The following is a 17,616-nucleotide window of genomic DNA, read 5'->3' as shown; positions in this document are numbered from 1 at the left end:
GCGGAGACACAAGATCTGCAGGCAGCTGCAGGGAAGCAGTGCTATCCAACACCGGGACCACGGGGCTGTGGCCAGCCCCCTCATCTTGAGCAGCTTTCACGGGGATCACTCCCTGCTGCACTGTTCCATCCCCTTCCCCACATTCCCGGACAGCCTTCACAGAAAACTCTGGGCTGAATGAGGACACTCCTGAAGCGCCTGGTAGGGTGCTTGCAGGTAAGCCCATCCATCCCAGCGAAGACACTCTGCCAACGTGTGGCCAGAACTCCTCTCCCAGGGGTGCCGCAGTGTGTCCCAAACAGGCCCCATTACTGGAATGATGTGGAGGTAAAGGGCAGGGTAAGGCATGAGGAGACTGACCAGAAGTGGGCTAGAGACAGCGGCTTACACTCACCCTGAAGTAGGTAAGGTTGTTGGGGGTTCTGGCCGGAGTGGCTCCTCCCCCATCCTCCGAGGGGAAGGTGTCTGTCCAAACACATCCAAGGTGTCCCCTGGTGCCGGAGGGGCAGGGCCAGGTGGAGGAGAAGGGTAGCCCGTGGCCAGAGTCGTGAAGCCCATTGTGGGCCTGTAGCTGGGGCTCCCACTGCGGCTGCTCTGCGAAGGAGATCCCGTGGATGATGGCGTTGACTTGCGAGAGAAGCTGACCGCAGCTGGCGGCTGCAGGGTGATCTCTGACATCTCTGCCTGCTGCAGGAGGCCTGGTCGAGGTCGGGCACGAGCAGCAAGCTCAGGGGAGCCAGTGCGGGAACTAAGGGGGCTTTGGGTCAGAGGTGAGAGCCGAGAGGGCTGTAGCACCACTTGATGTAAACTGGGCTCGGCACGCCGGGCCTGCCGGGGGCTGGGCCGGGGCCGAGGCTGGGGCTCATACCACCGGGTATCCAGGCCAAATGTGCTGGGGCCACCATGCCCCCCGGGCTCGGCTGGCTCCGGGTAAGGCAACACCGGTATCCCCATACCTTGGCTGGTATGTCTTAGCTGCCCTTGGCTGACCAGAGGTTGCATAGGTCTTTCCTGCCACTTGGTGGCTGGGGGCGCCGGGATGGGACCCCTGCCAGGTGACTTGCCTACCCAGCCCTTTGGTGCCTCCAGAGATAGCATGCCCGGATAGGCAGCAGGCACCTGGAGAGGGGCTGGGGGCAGTCCTCGGGGCAGGCAGGCCTTGGGCTGCAAACTCTCGGCCACATCACAGGGGTGCAGCTGGTGGGGGAACATCATAGCTGGGGTCTCCAGTCCCCCAAAGGGAAATTCTGGCCGGCCCCAGGGCTCAGGGGAGCGCCCTCCTGTAGGTGTCTGAGTCAAGGGCAAAGTGCTGTTAGAAGCATTCTCTCCGTTTTCCTCAGGGATGGTGGGGTGGCCAAAAGGCCCCTCGGTGTGCAGGGGTGGGGACGACATGACTGAGCTCAAGGGGCTGCCCACTTCTGGCATATAGAAGGGTGGAGGCTCCACCTCCCCAGGACTGCTGCTGCTGAGGTACCCATAATACTGGCCGTGCTGGAAGGGCCGAGGGGCAGGAGGCCTCGCTTGGCCAGTAGCCTGGAGTCGTCCTCCCAGTCCGCTCGGGCCCTCGAGCCCACGAGGCTGGAACCGAGGACTGTATGCTGGTGGTGGCAGGTAAGAGTCCTGGCTGGAAGACATTGGGGTCAGCTGAGGCTTCAGAGCAGCCACAGACGTGGGCACCAGTGGGTCTTCATTTTCCTCATCTGACTGCCGGAACTCAGGGTACATGTCCGTCTCCTCAGCGAAGGGGAAGCCCTCGATTCGCCGGCCCTTCACAGAGGGCTCCATCTCCGATGGGCCCATGACAAAGCGGCCATCCGGGCCTCTACTGATCAGTTCAATGGGTGTGGTGGCCTCAGCTTCGGCCTCAGCCTTGGCCACACTATACTTCCTGCTGCTGATAGCCCTCTTGGTTTTTTTGTACAGGGACAGCTCTTTCTCCCTTGTAGGGCTCAGCATCCTCTTGGCCGCAGGCTGACCCTGGTCGTCAGAGGATTCAGATGGGGCTCGGAGTGTGCGGATGCTCTCGGGACTCACCTTGCCAGAGGACAAGCTGTAAGTGTAACAAATAGAAGGTGATAAGGGTGCTATCCACTGCCTTCAGCTTCTTCTCACTGTCTTTACCATGACTCTAAGGGAACCAGGCATGGATAGGCTGGACGTTTTTGGTCAGAAATTCTGACCAACTCTCTCAATTGTCTAAACACGATAGTCCATTTTTGGAATGAACATCCACACTGCTGCTTTTCTACTGGCTTGCCCCTAAATTTGGTACACCCTGCCTATGCACAACTCCAATTTTATTCTCTAGTTGTTTAGAGATGCGAGCTAGTATTAATGCTGACTCTAGCAAAGGACCAAAAAAATTACAGATATAACAGTGCAAGGCTAAACAAACGAGCCGCAAGCTTGAATTATCTATATACTACACACCCTTGATCCCTGTGGGCAACTTAAAACAGACCGGCCAAATCAGCAGGTATAAAATATCCTAGGGAGATGCGGTCAACTAAAGCTAATAGTTTACCTATGTCCAGCCTCCCCCTTCTACCTACAGACCCCCAACAGCCAGAGACACTTACGGAGACTCAAGACTCTTCCTACAGTGAGTGATGGAGAGCGGAGGATCTGGAAGGGAAAAGAAAAAAGAAAGAACCCTGAGCCCCTACACACACACACACACACACACACACACACACACACACACACACACACTCGCAAAAGGGACTCCATAGCCCAGGATCAACACAGAGGCCTGATAAAAGGCTTCACTTGCCTGGCAGCTCTATGCCCAGCTAAGAGGCCACACTACCACCAGGCCTTCTTTCCCTGTATCCCTGGCCCATCCTTTTCCCTCCAACACCCTTTCTCTCTCTTTCTCCCTTCCAAATCAAGTCCCATTGGGCATGGAGATACATGCCTCTAATACAAGCACTTGAGAGGCTGAGGCAAGAGAATCTCGGGCTTGAAGCACACCTGGTCTATAAATACAGCAAGATCCTCTCTGTCGTAGTAATAGTTGTAGTTGTTGTAGTAGCAGTAGTAATAATTAAAAAGAGGACATGAAGTGGGGAGGAGGCTGGGGTTGGTGGATTCTGAAGAGAGTTGGAGAAAGGTGGGGAGGGAGAAGATCAAAATACTTTGTATGTATGTATGTATGTATGTATGTATGTATGTATGGAATTTTCCAGAAATGAACAAAAGTATTTTAAAGATAAAATCCAATCCTACTGGCAGCTCTGCCTTCAAGATCCCAGTGTGTCTGTTTCCAGAGGAGAAATACCGTCAGTGGTCTGTCTGCCCACCTCCCGCTAGAGAATATCTGTGGCCAGGCAGGGAGAGGAGACAAACACCTACCTTTCTTCCGCTTGAGTTTGCGTTTGCGCTGCTTGTTGACAAAGCAGGCAGCGAGAGTGCTGAAGAGGATGGCAGCCGCCAGGAAGCAGATGGTGGCCACTATCCCAGCCAACACTGGCCGGGCCAGCCCATCATCGGTCAGGTCTGGCTGCGGGAAGATGTCTGCAAGGAAGGCCAGGAGCACCCATGGGTCTCATGCTTGCCACAGTTTTCCCCACCTCCTCTGACACTTGGTCCCTAGGGACGTTTCCCACCATCAGACAAGGCTAGGGCCTGGCTTCCACACTGAGTTCCAACATGAGCCTTTAAAGACGTATAGTGCATTTGGTGCAGCAGTGTGAGAGTTAAGAAAGGGGCAGTCTATGAGAGTCAAGGATAATCTCCAGTCTTCCTCTAAAGCTGTCTTGTCTATCACTGCGCACTTCCATGCATGTTATCAGGCACTCCCATAGTAACCCTGTGAGCTAGCTACACACAGACCACTCTTCTCTAAATGAAGACACCAGAGCCTGGCTCCCTCTTCTATTGGTACCCTAATAGAAGCACAGTTGTTCTGATTTCCAGTCAGGATTCTCTGCCTTCTCCTATGCCATCTATACAGTGAAGACACCTGGGGAGATAAAATTCCAACTCAGGGAGAGGAACTATTAGCACAGAATCTAGGCACATTTATCTTCTAACTCCTTATTATAGGACAGACGGGCTGGCAGCTTCCCACAGCAAGAACTAGTACATCTTGGTCAAACAGGCTCTAGAAGCACGCTGGAGCGGTAGGAAGGATAAGGTGGACTCAATTCTCCCTTCCACGGTTAGAGAAAAAGCTTCACCTCGTGACAAGCGAGTTAGTGCCAGGAGCAGAGCCCAGCCCACTGTACTGTACACAGGGGGCAGTGAGATCGATCCATAAGCACCACTCTTAAAGAACATCAAAGAATAAGCCAATACATGGTGATATGGGTGGCCAGAGTTCAATGCCACATCGATAATGATAATGGATACAAAAATAATAATAAAATCCATGTTACACTGATGGGACCACAGTCTCAGGGGAGTTAACTCCAGGGACTGCTGCTGCTGTAGCTCATTCAGCCATACAGGACTGCCTGAGTAGGCGAGCTTCCTTTACTCTTGGAAGTAAGCACAAGGCTACTGACTGAGAGCAGTTCATGGAACTGAGCGCACAAAACACCCAACTTGTCTACTTTGGCTCTGGCTGGAATATTTTTTTTTCTATGTGCTTCCATCTCTCTGTGTCTCTTCCCTGGAGAGAAGCCAAGACAGAAGCAGCTGAGTTTTGCTGCCTATGGGAGACAACTTGATTTTACACAAACGCCCCAGGGTGCCTAACATATAAGACAAAAATCCCACTTTCTTCTTCCCGGTGTGCCCTTGGCTCCTCTTCTCTCCTCCCCTCTGCCCACACCAATGATTCTGTAACTCCAAGAGGCTCCCTACAAGAGTGTTCTGGCCAAGACCCTCATAAACTGATCCCAGGGGTCTCAGAACATGCTGCACCCAAGGAAATGGTGCCTCGGATGGCTTAGTAAGCAAGTGCATATGGAGGACACCACTCTCCTGGCGGGGGTCTCTGCTGGGTTTCAGGAACTCTGGAATGGAGAGAAGACTTGTGGAAATGGGACCAGTGCCAAGAAAAAGAAAGATAAATGGAGAAAATGCTAGGGAGTTGGCTTTATTTAGTCTGGGGGAAAAAAAATCCAGGGAGAGGAAGGAAGGAAGGAAAACAACACCAAACAACAATTTTCCAAATAAAACCCACATAATTACAAGGAAGCCTATAAGAGGCACCCAGCAAACACTTGTTGACCCTGCTGCATCTCCCCTCTAATTCACAGCACCCACCCCATTCCACAGCACAGCTAGAGCGCAAACACAACATGTACCGCACCCAGCACACTCTGACAGATCCAATAGATTTCCCACCTTGGCTATCTCACAGACACATCAGACGCTCCACGGTGGGATCAAACATCATGCGTCACAGAAACACAGACCTGAGATGGTCTTCGGAAATGGTAGGACAGACACACAAGGTTTCAACCAGACTCCTGCTTAAGCTTTCAGCCCAGCTTGTCCTCCCAGATTAGCTGGTTCACAAAAGGACTCTCATGTGGCTCTAACGCTTGCTTTCTGGTTGCTGTTTGACAAGTACCTGTGCTGGAGACACCGGCGATGTTGCTGGGCTCGCTGATCAGATCCTGCATGACAGCCAAAACCCGGAATTCATACCAGGTATCCTACAAGCCAGGGACAATACCCAGTCAGCTGAGGGGCTGAGGACCACCACTGACCCTGTACACGATGCCCATAGGGTACCCAGATCACTGGTCCTAGGAAGTGCTTACTGGTGACTGCTCACATTGGGTGATGTTAGAGTGAACTGAACATATTCCCACCGGTATTCAAGCTATGGGCTACAAGCTATGCACATGAAGCCACTGAGAAAGGCTGCAGAGAAAGATGCACAGTGAGCCCCCAAATTGCATCATGAAGCAATTCCAGCTGGCCATAAAAAGCATCTGGGAAAGGGGAGATGGAAGGATACATCAGATCTCTTCTAGCTATGAAGCAAGCTATTTTCTCTCTCAAGAAAAAGAGGTGCTCCTGCTTAAAAGATGTCCACCAGAAAATAAAGAGGGAATGTGTTTTCTCCCAGGACTCTGAATTATTAAAACAAGAGTCCTCTGGCCATCCTAGAAGACAACCTTTCTAGAGTCTCTTTAGTCCACCCTGACTGGAACCCAAGAAACTGGAGTCTTGAGTCTGATGATCCATGTGGCTTCTCCTTGCCTTACCCTAGCTAGTGTTTGTATTTGAGGAAAACCACTGCCCCCCCACCCCCCCACCCCGCATGCCATTAAGCTAGCTCTGGTCTAGGGACCAATTCCAGCCTTTGGTAGCTGACTAGGGAGAATCTAAAATTTGCAGGTAAGCTAGGCATAGAGGCTTGACCATGAAGTCAGTCTCTCAATATCAGTGCCTTTACAAATTGTCATGGCAAATTCCAGAAACAGGGAATAAGAGGCAAAAATAAATAAATAATTAATTAAAGTTCCCACCTGTGACAAATCCTTGGCAAAAAAATCTCCGTCAGTGCCTGGAATGGCATCATCCAGCATCTCCCAGCGCTCCCCAACTCGGAACTCCATGATATAGCGGTCGATGGGGAAGCTGTGGTTGGCAGGTGGGAGCCAGGACAGGAGCACACCCTGCTGGGTCCGGTTGGCTGTGAGGCACCTTGGTGGGGTCACCAGCACCAGGGGTTCTGGAGTTGTAACAGGGAATGCTAGGAGGAAAAGGGAGAGGGAAGATGATGGTCACAGACTCCGACCCAATGTGGAAAGCAGAACCTAACAAGGAAAGAATTGTTTTCAGAGTGGTGAGAGGGCGTCCCTCCAGCAGCCCTCATTGTCCTAGGAAAGAGAAGTCAGGGCCAGTGACCCAGAGCTCTGTGACTCTTTTCAGAATGAGACGACTGCACAATGGCCAAGCACCTCCTCAAAGGGGAAGAAGAGGCAGCTACCATGAGGAGTGAGAAGAATCTAGTGAAGGATGCAGGCCATGTGCCACAATAGCATCCCTGTCAGCAACATCCCTGATACCCCATGAAGTTATGGAGCTGAAAACATCCTATCGGCCTTAAAAGAGGATTCACTGTAACATAGAACAGCATGTCCCTCGAACATCTAAGGTAACACTGGTATGAACATATCTGCAGCTCTGCCAGTCACATAAAATGCAGCTGTGTACAGTGCAGACTATATGGCGATGGTAACACCCAACCACGGTACAGGTTATGTATCTGCTCCACTATATTTCTTTATGGCTAGAGCATACTCCAGCAAAAGAAAAGGTTTCTCATGAAAACAGGCCCCACCCTGCTCCAGCAGCATCGGCTCCATTGATCTAAAGTTCACGATATTTCCTGGTTGCATCATTTTCTCATAATGCCATACCATCTACACAATGACCTCATTGCCTAATGACACACTTCTCAGGTGTGGTTTCCCCACTGTTGAGAGGCTCATGACTGTATCTTTTGCTCTCATCCCAAGAACTGGTGAGATCTTCTCACAACACATGAGTCATACTTTTGATTCCATTTGGGGCCCTTGAGCTCAAAATGAGGCTGAGCCCAGACTTGGTGGTATACACCTTTAAACCCAACACTTGGGAGGCAGAGACAGGCAGATCTTTGCCAAGTTCAAGACCAGCTTTGGTCTACAAAGTGAATTCTAACCCAGGTGCAACTATTTGAATAGGTGAGATCCTAATCAGAGGAATGTTAAAGTTTGGGGTGGGCATTTTACATCTGCTGTCCACAGGGCAGAAAGGGGGCTGAAGTCACAACCTCCAGTTCACCTGAGAAGTGTCTGTTTGCCAAGGCTGTTCTTGGACCCCAGAAGACATGCAACTACAGATAGATAGTGCAGAAGATTCCATGTCCCCTTGTAAAACTGCCAAACATTCATGCATATCACTGAACCTGTCTGTTCTATCCAAGGGTGCAAAAGGAATACAGCCAAAATGCCATCACGTGGGAGCAGGCAAACACTACAGGAGTACATGGCAAATCCTTACTGGGAAATAAGAGGGACTACAACAAAGACCACTTGGTAAGGTGCTGGCACCCTCTAAGCCCTAATGTTAGCTCCATCACTACTTTCAGCTTTCTCTAGGTAAGATCTGCTAAGAAATAGCCCCCAATACACAGCAGCCCAGGGCCTCACCTAAAGTGTTCACAGTGACCACCTCACTGAAGGCGCTGGTTCCCAGCCTGTTCTGGGCCAGGACACTGAACTGGTATGCAGTCTCAGGCTCCAGGCTGTCTACCAGCAACCAGCTGGGGCCCGGTGGCACTGACAAGGACAGCCAGTCGTGGGGCCCAAACTGAGCCCGCTTCATCCTGGCCAAAAGAGAGAGAGAGAGAGGATGGGGGAGAAGGGGTGGGGTGGGTCACACTGGAGAGGACAGTATGCATGCAAGGTCTTCAAGGGAAAGGCAGAGAAAGTACAAGCATTCCCAGGTTCCAGGGGCAGGAAGAGGGAGAGCCAAGGTGGGGTTACTTGCCCGGCTCTGGCTATGCCAACCTTCATGGCACTAAGGCACACCCCATTGTGGTACCTCCCCAGTGAAAAGGGTCCTCAGGTGTAAATCATGCTGTAGACACTGGTCAGTTACCATTTGCATTGTGAGAGAATCCCACTCCAAGTACTACTGTATAAATGGACTCTGTATTGCTAGAATAGGGACACTGAAAATGAGGATGGAAGCTGGGCAGTGTCGTGACTAGAGAAGGAACCCAGATGACATGGGCTGTCTGCCCTACCAGGGAGAGGCAAAAGTAGGGCTGAGAGTATCACAGGATGTTCCACTCAATCAGTCCAGTTTAGGTCATCTGAGGATATCCAAAGCATTTTTTAAAATTGACCAGATTTTTCCCCATGGCAGGAACAGGGCTCCTAATGCCTTGAAGGCTAGAAGTTGCAACCAAAGGGAAAGTTATAATGATGGAAGGTAAAGAATCTAGGGGTGAGGTTTTTCCAATCTAAAGCCACCCTCTTCTTCAACTTCAATAGGAGGGAACCACCTGCTACAGGTGCAGTTCCAGATGATACCACAGGGAGGAGACATTGTCCTGGGCAACTGGACCACGCTATTTGTCCCTGAGCTGTACTCAACTGATACCCACAGGCTCCTCTCTAGGTTTTAAGATGCACTGCCACTACCCAGTATGACCAATATGTGAGCTGAGGCAAAAGAAAGTGAAGAAGAGGAGGAAGAGAGGTAGGAGAAGAAGAGAAAGAGGAGGAAGAGGAGAAGTTGAAAAAGGAGAACTAGAAGGAGAAGAGGAGGAGGAAGAAGAGGAAGAGGAGGAAGAGGAGGAAGAAGAGGAGGAGGAAGAGGAGAAGTAGAAGGAGGAGAAGTAGAAGAAGGAGAAGAGGAGGAGGAAGAGGAGGAGGAAGAGGAGAAGTAGAAGGAGGAGAAGAAGAGGAAGAGGAGGAAGAAGAGGAGGAGGAGGAAGAAGAGGAAGAGAAAAAGGAGGAGGAGGAAGAGAAGGAGAAGAAGAAGAAGAAGAAGAAGAAGAAGAAGAAGAAGAAGAAGAAGAAGAAGAAGAAGAAGAAGCAGAAGAAGAGAAAGAAGAAGAAGAAGAGAAAGAAGAGGAGGAGGAGGAGGAGGAAGAGGAAGAAGAGGAAGAAGAAGAAGAGGAAGAAGAAGAGGAAGAAGAAGAGGAAGAGGAAGAGGAAGAAGAAGAAGAAGAAGAAGAAGAAGAAGAAGAAGAAGAAGAAGAAGAAGAAGAAGAAGAAGAAGAAGAAGAAGNAGGAAGAAGAAGAAGAAGAAGAAGAAGAAGAAGAAGAAGAAGAAGAAGAAGAAGAAGAAGAAGAAGAAGAAGAAGAAGAAACAGCAAGAAACAAATGTCTATATAAACACAATGAGCTAGAGCTATTCAGAAAGAAGGGAAGGCCTCTTCTAGCATGACAACTGCCCTTCCCTCCCAATGCAAGTGAGCAGAGTATGAGATAAGCAATGCAGATGAGTGTCAGGCAGTGTAGGGCAATAGCAGAGGTCACTTCCTTGTCCCCAGGCAGTGGGCATGGGACCCTTCCCCCATCCAGAGAAACACAGACAAGGCTTGGGAGGTTGTTCTGACTGTATCTCCCACTATCTAGGTACACTTTGCCCATAGAGAACTCAACACCCAGGAGATGCATTCAGTCTGAGAACAGCCAGGGAAATGGAAGGCCCTTCGAACCCATGCTGCTGAAGGCTCTCTGAGGTCTACGGTCTGCTTGTTCCTCCTCCTCAGACTCAGAGAGAAGCAGGCTGAAGAAGAAGGAAATAAATGTGCATCTTCCTCACTTGGGGATGCTGTCTGTGGATCTGGAGGCCGCAGTTTCCAGCTCCAGACAGGAAGAAACATCAGGAATGAAAAGCCTCCGGTGGTGGGAAGGCAGGGAGTGTGCCCTCAGCTTCTCTTCCTACCACTCTACGCCTTGGGTCCTCATCCTGTCCCTTCCATTTGTGAGATCTACCTACCCTGAGGTTTCATAAGTATCTGAAGTTACTGATCTGGTCAAAACCACACATGAAAACTGCATGCACAAGATCCTAGAGAGGAAATCCAGGCGGGGGAAGCAAAGGCCGGAGTGGGAGCACCTGGTCCCTAGGACCTCTGAGCAAGGAACAGAATTAAATGCTGGACCCTGCACTTGAGGTGCTAGTCACTACACTCTGAAGGTTAGGAACCTAGGAAAAGAATGTGGTGAGACACTGAGAGAAGCCAAAGGATGAGAGGAAGGGGGACAATTTCCGTACAAATCAGCATGCTAACCTCCAGGGCGTTAACACAGGATGCCCTGACTCCCTTACAGGCATTCCTGACATCCTTAAGAACTCAATCACTCTCTGGCCCACTTTGCCATCTGGAAAGCTGACAAGTACAGATCCTAAGCTCCTTGGGCCCACCACCCACCCTAGGATGGCAAAGGATGGGCCAGACGGGATGACCTGCGTGGGGCAAGAGAGGGAGAAGCAGAGAGCAAAGCATGCGGGGCTGACTCACAGAGGTCCGTACCAAACTGAGAATGTCTGCTCGTAGCCTCCATCATAGCCCGGCTCCCAGGACACGTTGGCAGTTGTCATGGAGACATGGACCCGGACACTGCCTGGGGCATGGGGACTGGTGCCTGGAGAACAAGGAAGACAGCTCAGGCCAAACGGAGCCAAGCCTGTTTGCTAGGTCCCCATCATCTCCTTGCAGAATATCCAGGAGAGGACAAGGCATGGGGTACCAAGATGTATCACAGGAGGTGGCAGCAGAGAGGGCAGAGTCCCAGGCCCAACCTGGTCCTGATGCGGTCAGAGAGAAAATCCCATCCACTACTTAGGCTAGTGTCGCCAGCAGGAACGGAACGCAGGCCAGAGGAAAAACCGGAACCCTCCACATCCTGACTCCCATGCATCGCTGAGCTAAACAAACATTCCCTTGAGGTCCTGAGACAGCCATGTTCCACACAACAGACAGCAGTAGGCTTAGGTATGAGGCCAGCCCCTACTGGGTATAAAGGATATGACTGGGCAAAATAGCTAGGAGCTCCCCTCATAGACTGTGAGTGACAAGGTGCAGACCACTTTATTCACAGCCTAAACTGGCAGTGTTGGCCTTGTATACATCTGTGGCTGACAAGCCCCAAAGGAACAGGCTACAAGAAGGTAGGCTGCCAAGTCCTCAGTAATATGAACAAGGAGTACTAGTCACTTCCTCACGCCCCAGGCTGTGGACACTGGCCTGACCCCCAGGTAGCTCCATGCCTGGCTAAAGTGCCACACAGTCTGATTGTCACTCATTCTCCTCCTTCCAGTTCCCACATGTCTGAATTCCCCAGGATAGGACAAGCATGGACCCTGACCCACCCTGACATAGCCTCCTGAGGTCAAGGGGTTCAAGTTGTCATCCCTGGCATGACTGAGGAAAGACACGTGCAGACTGAGAAAAATCACCGCAGTCAGCCTTCTCAAGAACATACCGATGACAGTGAGGTGGGTGCTGGCAGTGATGCTTGTGACCACATTGGTGGCAACACATTCCCACTCCCCGTGGTCCTCCTTACTCAGGGCACGAAACTGGAGACTCCCGCTGGGCAGTGCGTTGTGCTTGCTTCTGCTGGGCTTCCCTACCTTAGCCAAACAAGGAGCAGGGAAGAGGATGGGAGCAGGGATTCAGTTTAAGGAACAAGCACTCACACTCAGGAGCCTAAGGAAGATGAAGATGTTGGGGCAACATCTGAGCCCATTGCCAACACCCGCCTCTATCCACTTATGTTACCTCCCCTCCTAACATCTGGCTTGTCCACATTGGTCCAAGTAGAACCACCAATGGCTCTTCCTGCCTCCCCCACAGTGCAAGAGCTTCAAAGCCCAGGTACCTTCCTCCAGGTGATGACAGGAAAAGGGTCCCCTGCAGCTGCACAGGGAATGAGCAGCTCCCGGCCAGCCTCCTGCCTGTATTCCCAGCCTGGTAGCACCGTGAAATACGGGGGGTCCTAATGGAAGCACAGAGACAGGTATAAAAGGTTGGCCACAGGAACACTGCCCACCACAGGGGCCACACACAGTCCTGGGGACTCACCTTCAGGACAAGCCGTGCAGGGGCAGACTGGCCCATGGTCCCCAAGGTGTTGTAAGGCACACAGGTGTAAGTGCCAAGAGCCTCCTCTGTGGCCTCCTCAATGCGAATAGAGCCATCCTCCATCAAGGTCCAACCCAAGTTCTGCCAGACATAGATAAAAGAGCAGCAAGCTGTGGTCAGGACACAGGCACTGCATCCCAGCCACTTCCAGGCAGGGTTTGAGCTGGGCTAGACTAAGCACAGGACAGGACAGCAGCTCGGCGGGTGCTGGCATCCCCTGTGGGCATGGAGCACAGCCAAACTCCTGCCATATCATTGCTCTTTGTTTGCCTAGGCTTTTTAGGAGGAGTGGGGCTGGCAGAGAACCAGAGCCCAGAGGCAGCATCTTTATTGTCAGAAGGATGCTCTTCCTTCGGAATACCATCATGCACCTCACTCATACCTTCTCTACCTGCAGGGGCCGGCCATCCTTATTCCACTTCACCACAGTAGCAGGTGGCTCTGCATCCACAGGACAGCGGATATAGCCATGGATTCCCACGGGCACATAAATTACAGGGGGCATGTTGAGGACACGGGCTGGGTCTGTGAAAGGGACAGTGTGGGGAAACATGAGAAGCCCAGTGAGCAATGAAGGCAGAAGGTAAGCTGGTGCACGAACCCCATTTCTTTGCAAAGGAACCTTTCCACCTACTAGCTAAGATTCTCAATGTTCAACACAGTGCTGGGGAGCCAGGGCCACCATGGTGAGTAAGACCAACAATCCCAGCTCGCATGCAGGCACCTCGCACAACAGGCTCGGGTAGGCTGTGCACTTTTTTTCATCTGTCCAATTTACTACGCTTTTAAAACCTTAGGATGTTGCAGAATGCTTGGAGACATTCGGAGGCATATTTTTAAAAACTGCCCTGGTCTTCAGAATATGGAAACAGCTCTCACTGCAGACTTTACCCCTAGCCCTGCCTAGCCAACAATGACCATGCATTTCTCCAACTCCTTTGTATCCTAACCCCCAAAAAAGCAATGTCAGTGCTATGCACAATGATGTTCCAAGCATAATGGTAAGTATTCCTTGTGCTGGGTGTCTGGCCTCGCTTGGCCTCAGTATTCCACCCGTCTCTGCAGTTCAAAGTTAAAATCTACCATGGCCCCAGAACAGATGGGAGAGGCCCTGTAGTCCTGTGCAGCAAGTTAAGTCATCTCTTCTCATTTCTCCCCAGGAATCCTGGGGCTACAAAGGAGAAAGATCCAGAGCTCGGAAGGCTGTGATGAATGAGCTGGTTGGTGCCTTTCAAGCATTCTGAGCTCTTCAGAGAACAGCCTTACATAAATACCAGGCCGAGTTATATATTTAGATGTAGCTTCCTACTTTTGTATAATAGTCTCTCTCTCTCTCTCTCTGTCTCTCTCTCTCTCTCTTTCTCTCTCTCTCTCTCTCAATTCTTCCAAGGTTTTCAAAGGGTTTATGAATGGGAAATACTCTGAACACTGCTCCTTAGCAGAAACAAAGATCCTTGTCTCACCCACCTATAAATCTCAACTCCCTGGATTCTCTTTGAAGGGGGTAGGGGCGGGGATGTGAAAAGGGACAAGTGGGAGTGGGTGCTGGTGCTGAGAAGAGCCAGAGCCACCAAATTGCCTCTGCAAAAGAAAATTTCGTACAGCTCCAAGGATGAAGCCTTCATCTTGGCTGGTCTGCCATCCTTCTGAAAGCTGATCCCTGTTGGTTTGATCACGCCTGCATCCTTGCTACCTTCTGGCTCATGTGGCACTGCCTGCACCCAGCCCAGAGGCAGAGGCACACCCACAAGGTGAAGCTGCCCCTCCCTGTAGCCCTTCCGCTCCAGTGCCACATGAGCACATCCAGTCTCCTGCTTTTCCTACTACAGGTCCAGGAGGATACACCCAGTGTGCTGGGCTTTCCAGCTCATAAAAGGCAGGAGCTTGCACCACAGTGGGCTACAAGTCCTTGTGAGTTCTCAGGAGTGCCAAAGAACTGAGGCCTCAGCTTCTACCAGCAAAGTCATCCCACAGAAACGAAAAAGCTCGCAGCATGAGGAGTGAGGTGGGACACAGCAAGCTCAACTCAGCTTCACCACCAGGACCTTGCGTGCACACAGCAGACCCTTGCAGACACTCAGATGTATGCAGCCAACAGGGAACACTCCCACGGCCACCAACTAACTGTTCTACTTGTCCTCAGCTCAGAGCCTGGCTTAAAATCCCATGCTACATCATTCACCCCTGCCACTCCATGTCCTCCGGTATATGTCACTCTCCCACACCAGCATTCTAATAGTGGAGGTCTGTCACCTATGTCACCTATAGCAACAACATGCATCTTCATTGCCTGAGTGACAGGGCCACCCATAAGTCAAAAGGAAGACATTAATCTTCATTACCCATCATCCCATCTATCGCTGTCACAATGTCCAGCTTGTCACAGGGTGGGTGGGAAAGCAACAGTCGGCACCCAAGTATTAATACTAGGTGAAATCTCGAGCTCACACAGAAGCTCTTTATGGGTCTGGCTGAACAACAGCTCATTCGTTTGAGTCTCTCAGCCCCAGAGCAGAGGGACTAGGTAGCCAGAAGGAGCCAAGTATGGAAACAGAACAAGTCACCCAGAAAAGTCCTGTTCCGTTCAGTGCACAGTGTTCCCATATGCAAAGGCAGAGTAGAACGGGGGGGGGGGGGGGGGGGGGGGGGGGGGGGGGAACCAACCCTGATCCCTCAGACACCCAGGAAAAAGGGCCCAGCAGCAACTAGTTCAAGGTCCAGGTATCAACCAGTACTTGGTAACACAAGAGCCACCATTCTGAATGGTAAATGTTCAGAGCTAAGGTCTGTTTATCCTTGAACCTGATCTAAGCTTGAATCAATGAGCTGGCTAACACCCAGTGATGACCAGCCCACAGAAGACCTCTGCCACTGACAGTTAACTCTATGGCCAGGCTGATCATGGCCTCCTCTGGAGCCATCCTACTCCTCCCTCAAGCATTCCTCTAGACCTCAGAAACATATTGGGTCTTTAACCTCAAATCTAACTCGTACAGCTTGCACCTACTAGATTGCCCAGAACCCTCTTGCCTCACCCCTACTCACACTGCACAGTCAGGTATGCTGAGGCAGAGGGGGAGCGCCCCAGGCTGTTGCTAGGGACACAGGTATACTTCCCAGCATCCTCTGGCTTCACTCGGAAGATGATCAGTGTCCCATCAATCAGGATCCGCACCCTTAGCTTCAGGTCACTGCAAAACAGTGACAAGTAGACAAGGAGAAGAGGGATGTTGACAGAAATACAAGCAAGGTAACGATGAGTCCCTTCACCTCCCCTAGAGGGTTCCCAGGCACTGCCAGGGCCCCTCTCTCAAGGCAGGGGCCTGTGGGGACCCATGTGAGAGGGTTGGAGCAGGGTGCTGCTCACTTCTGGAAGTAGACGTTCTCATCCTGCCAGTACCAGGTGTAGGTGAGGTTGCCGGGATACGCCTCTGCCCTGCAGGTAAGCAGAGCATCCTGGGAGATGTTGACGGTGATGTTCTCAGGAGGGGAAACAATGAAGGGAGGCCCTGGGGAGAACAGGAATAAACATCACCTCTCCTGATTGAGAGGGCTATCATGCCAGGCCTCTCAGGAAGCTCTGGGATGCTGAAGATGGGGTGTCCAGGCAGCAGAGCCCAGGTAGCCATTACAGAGATGCTTCCCGCTGCTGTGAGGCTCAGGCACCCTTTCTGTACCACATCTCTAGCTGCTCCACGATCTCCAGGCCAGCCCTCTATAACCTCCATATACGTTTACTGCCCAACGCTCTCCAACAGAGCTCAGGCCCAAAGGTACAAGGGCAGATCTTGTCTCTGGCCACTCAGAAGCAAAGGCTGGGAAACAAAGAGGCAAAATCCAGCAAGCCTTGGGGTGAGTAGGCCAGACCTCAGCAGAGCTGGGCTGTGGCCCTCCCTCAGAGGTATGCTGCCTCCCATGTCTGCCTCAGCTCCTGCTCAGCACTCAGAGGACACTGGACAGAGTGTCACCACAGATGCTCTGCCAACTAGACACAAGTTCCCTTAACTCCCCTGTCACTCTAGAAGGCAGAGTGTGATGAGGCAGAGACCCCTTCCTGCCCATGGTCAGCCCTTTTTAAAAGGGCACTCTGGCACCAGACAGAGCAGGCCACCATCTCACAGCTGACGACAGAAGCCAGTTCTACTCAATGTCCCTGATACTGTTTAAATGTCAGGTGCTTGGGGACTAGAGAGATGGTTCCATGGTTAAGAGCACTGACTGCCCCTCCAGAGGACCTGAGTTCAATTCTCAGCACCCATATGACATCTCACACATGTCTGTAACTTTAGTTTTAAAACTTCTGACACCCTCACACAGATAGATAAACATGCAGGCAAAACACCAATGAACATAAAAATAAATTTTAAAAAAATATATGAAAAACAAAGTCAGATGCTTGGATTATAGTCCTATCAAATAGATATAGTCCTATCAAATAGATGACAAATAGATGTCATCACTGATGGACAGATGACCCAAGGGTGTTTCCTCTCTGAGGAAGGTGGAGACGTGGTAGAAATGCTCTCTCAATGGAATATCAAAAATGGCTCAGCATGCCTGTCTCCCTGCCACACCATGAGATGCCCTTTTCCCAGCTGACCAAGGTGAGAGACATGGTAAGTGACACACGTGAAGACAGTCCCACTCAGCTCCTCTACCACCCCCAAGTGGGCAGACTGTGCCATGAGAAAAACATTCTCCATGACTCAAAAGGCCTGGAAGCCTCCTGCAGAGTTCCAGGGAGAAAGAGGCTAAAAAAGTCCCCCTACCTTGAACAAGCAGATGGGTTGTGTGCACAGCCTCACCCTGGATGCTATATGCTCGACACGTATAGGCGCCTCTGTCCTCCCGACTGACTGACGTCACCGTTAGGCTACCGTCACTCACCTAGGGACACAGAAAGAACTCAAGATCAACCTGTGGGCCTCACCAGGAAGCCTCTTTTTTTTCCCATATTTTTTTATTGGGTATTTATTTCATTTACATTTCCAATGCTATCCCAAAAGTCCCCCCCATGCTCCCCCACCCACTCCCCTACCCACCCACTCCCACTT

The 17,616-nt window shown here is 51.3% G+C and overlaps 1 protein-coding gene across 4 annotated transcripts in view; it reads right to left on the bottom strand.

The window, feature by feature from the left end:
* Igsf9b (immunoglobulin superfamily member 9B) overlaps window positions 1-17,616 on the bottom strand; it is a 52,258-nt gene that overhangs the window by 16,026 nt on the left and 18,616 nt on the right. For 3 of the 4 annotated variants that reach the window (XM_021172649.2, XM_029481996.1, XM_029481997.1), the window contains exons 5-18: window positions 17,332-17,449; window positions 15,930-16,071; window positions 15,608-15,753; window positions 12,945-13,087; window positions 12,503-12,643; window positions 12,300-12,416; window positions 11,901-12,051; window positions 10,937-11,060; window positions 8,103-8,278; window positions 6,432-6,658; window positions 5,525-5,609; window positions 3,355-3,516; window positions 2,580-2,625; window positions 395-2,050 (exon numbers count right to left, since the gene is read on the bottom strand). In XM_021172649.2, coding sequence (XP_021028308.1) covers window positions 395-2,050; window positions 2,580-2,625; window positions 3,355-3,516; window positions 5,525-5,609; window positions 6,432-6,658; window positions 8,103-8,278; window positions 10,937-11,060; window positions 11,901-12,051; window positions 12,300-12,416; window positions 12,503-12,643; window positions 12,945-13,087; window positions 15,608-15,753; window positions 15,930-16,071; window positions 17,332-17,449 — 3,434 coding nt within the window. The remainder of the gene's footprint in view (window positions 1-394; window positions 2,051-2,579; window positions 2,626-3,354; window positions 3,517-5,524; window positions 5,610-6,431; window positions 6,659-8,102; window positions 8,279-10,936; window positions 11,061-11,900; window positions 12,052-12,299; window positions 12,417-12,502; window positions 12,644-12,944; window positions 13,088-15,607; window positions 15,754-15,929; window positions 16,072-17,331; window positions 17,450-17,616) is intronic. The other variant, XM_021172650.2, reaches the window with a different exon arrangement.

This window comes from Mus caroli, chromosome 9 (assembly GCF_900094665.2).
Source record: "Mus caroli chromosome 9, CAROLI_EIJ_v1.1, whole genome shotgun sequence".
Taxonomy (NCBI): domain Eukaryota; kingdom Metazoa; phylum Chordata; class Mammalia; order Rodentia; family Muridae; genus Mus; species Mus caroli.
The sequence above is the reverse complement of the archived record's forward strand: the minus strand, read 5'-3'. Positions and strand labels throughout refer to the sequence as shown.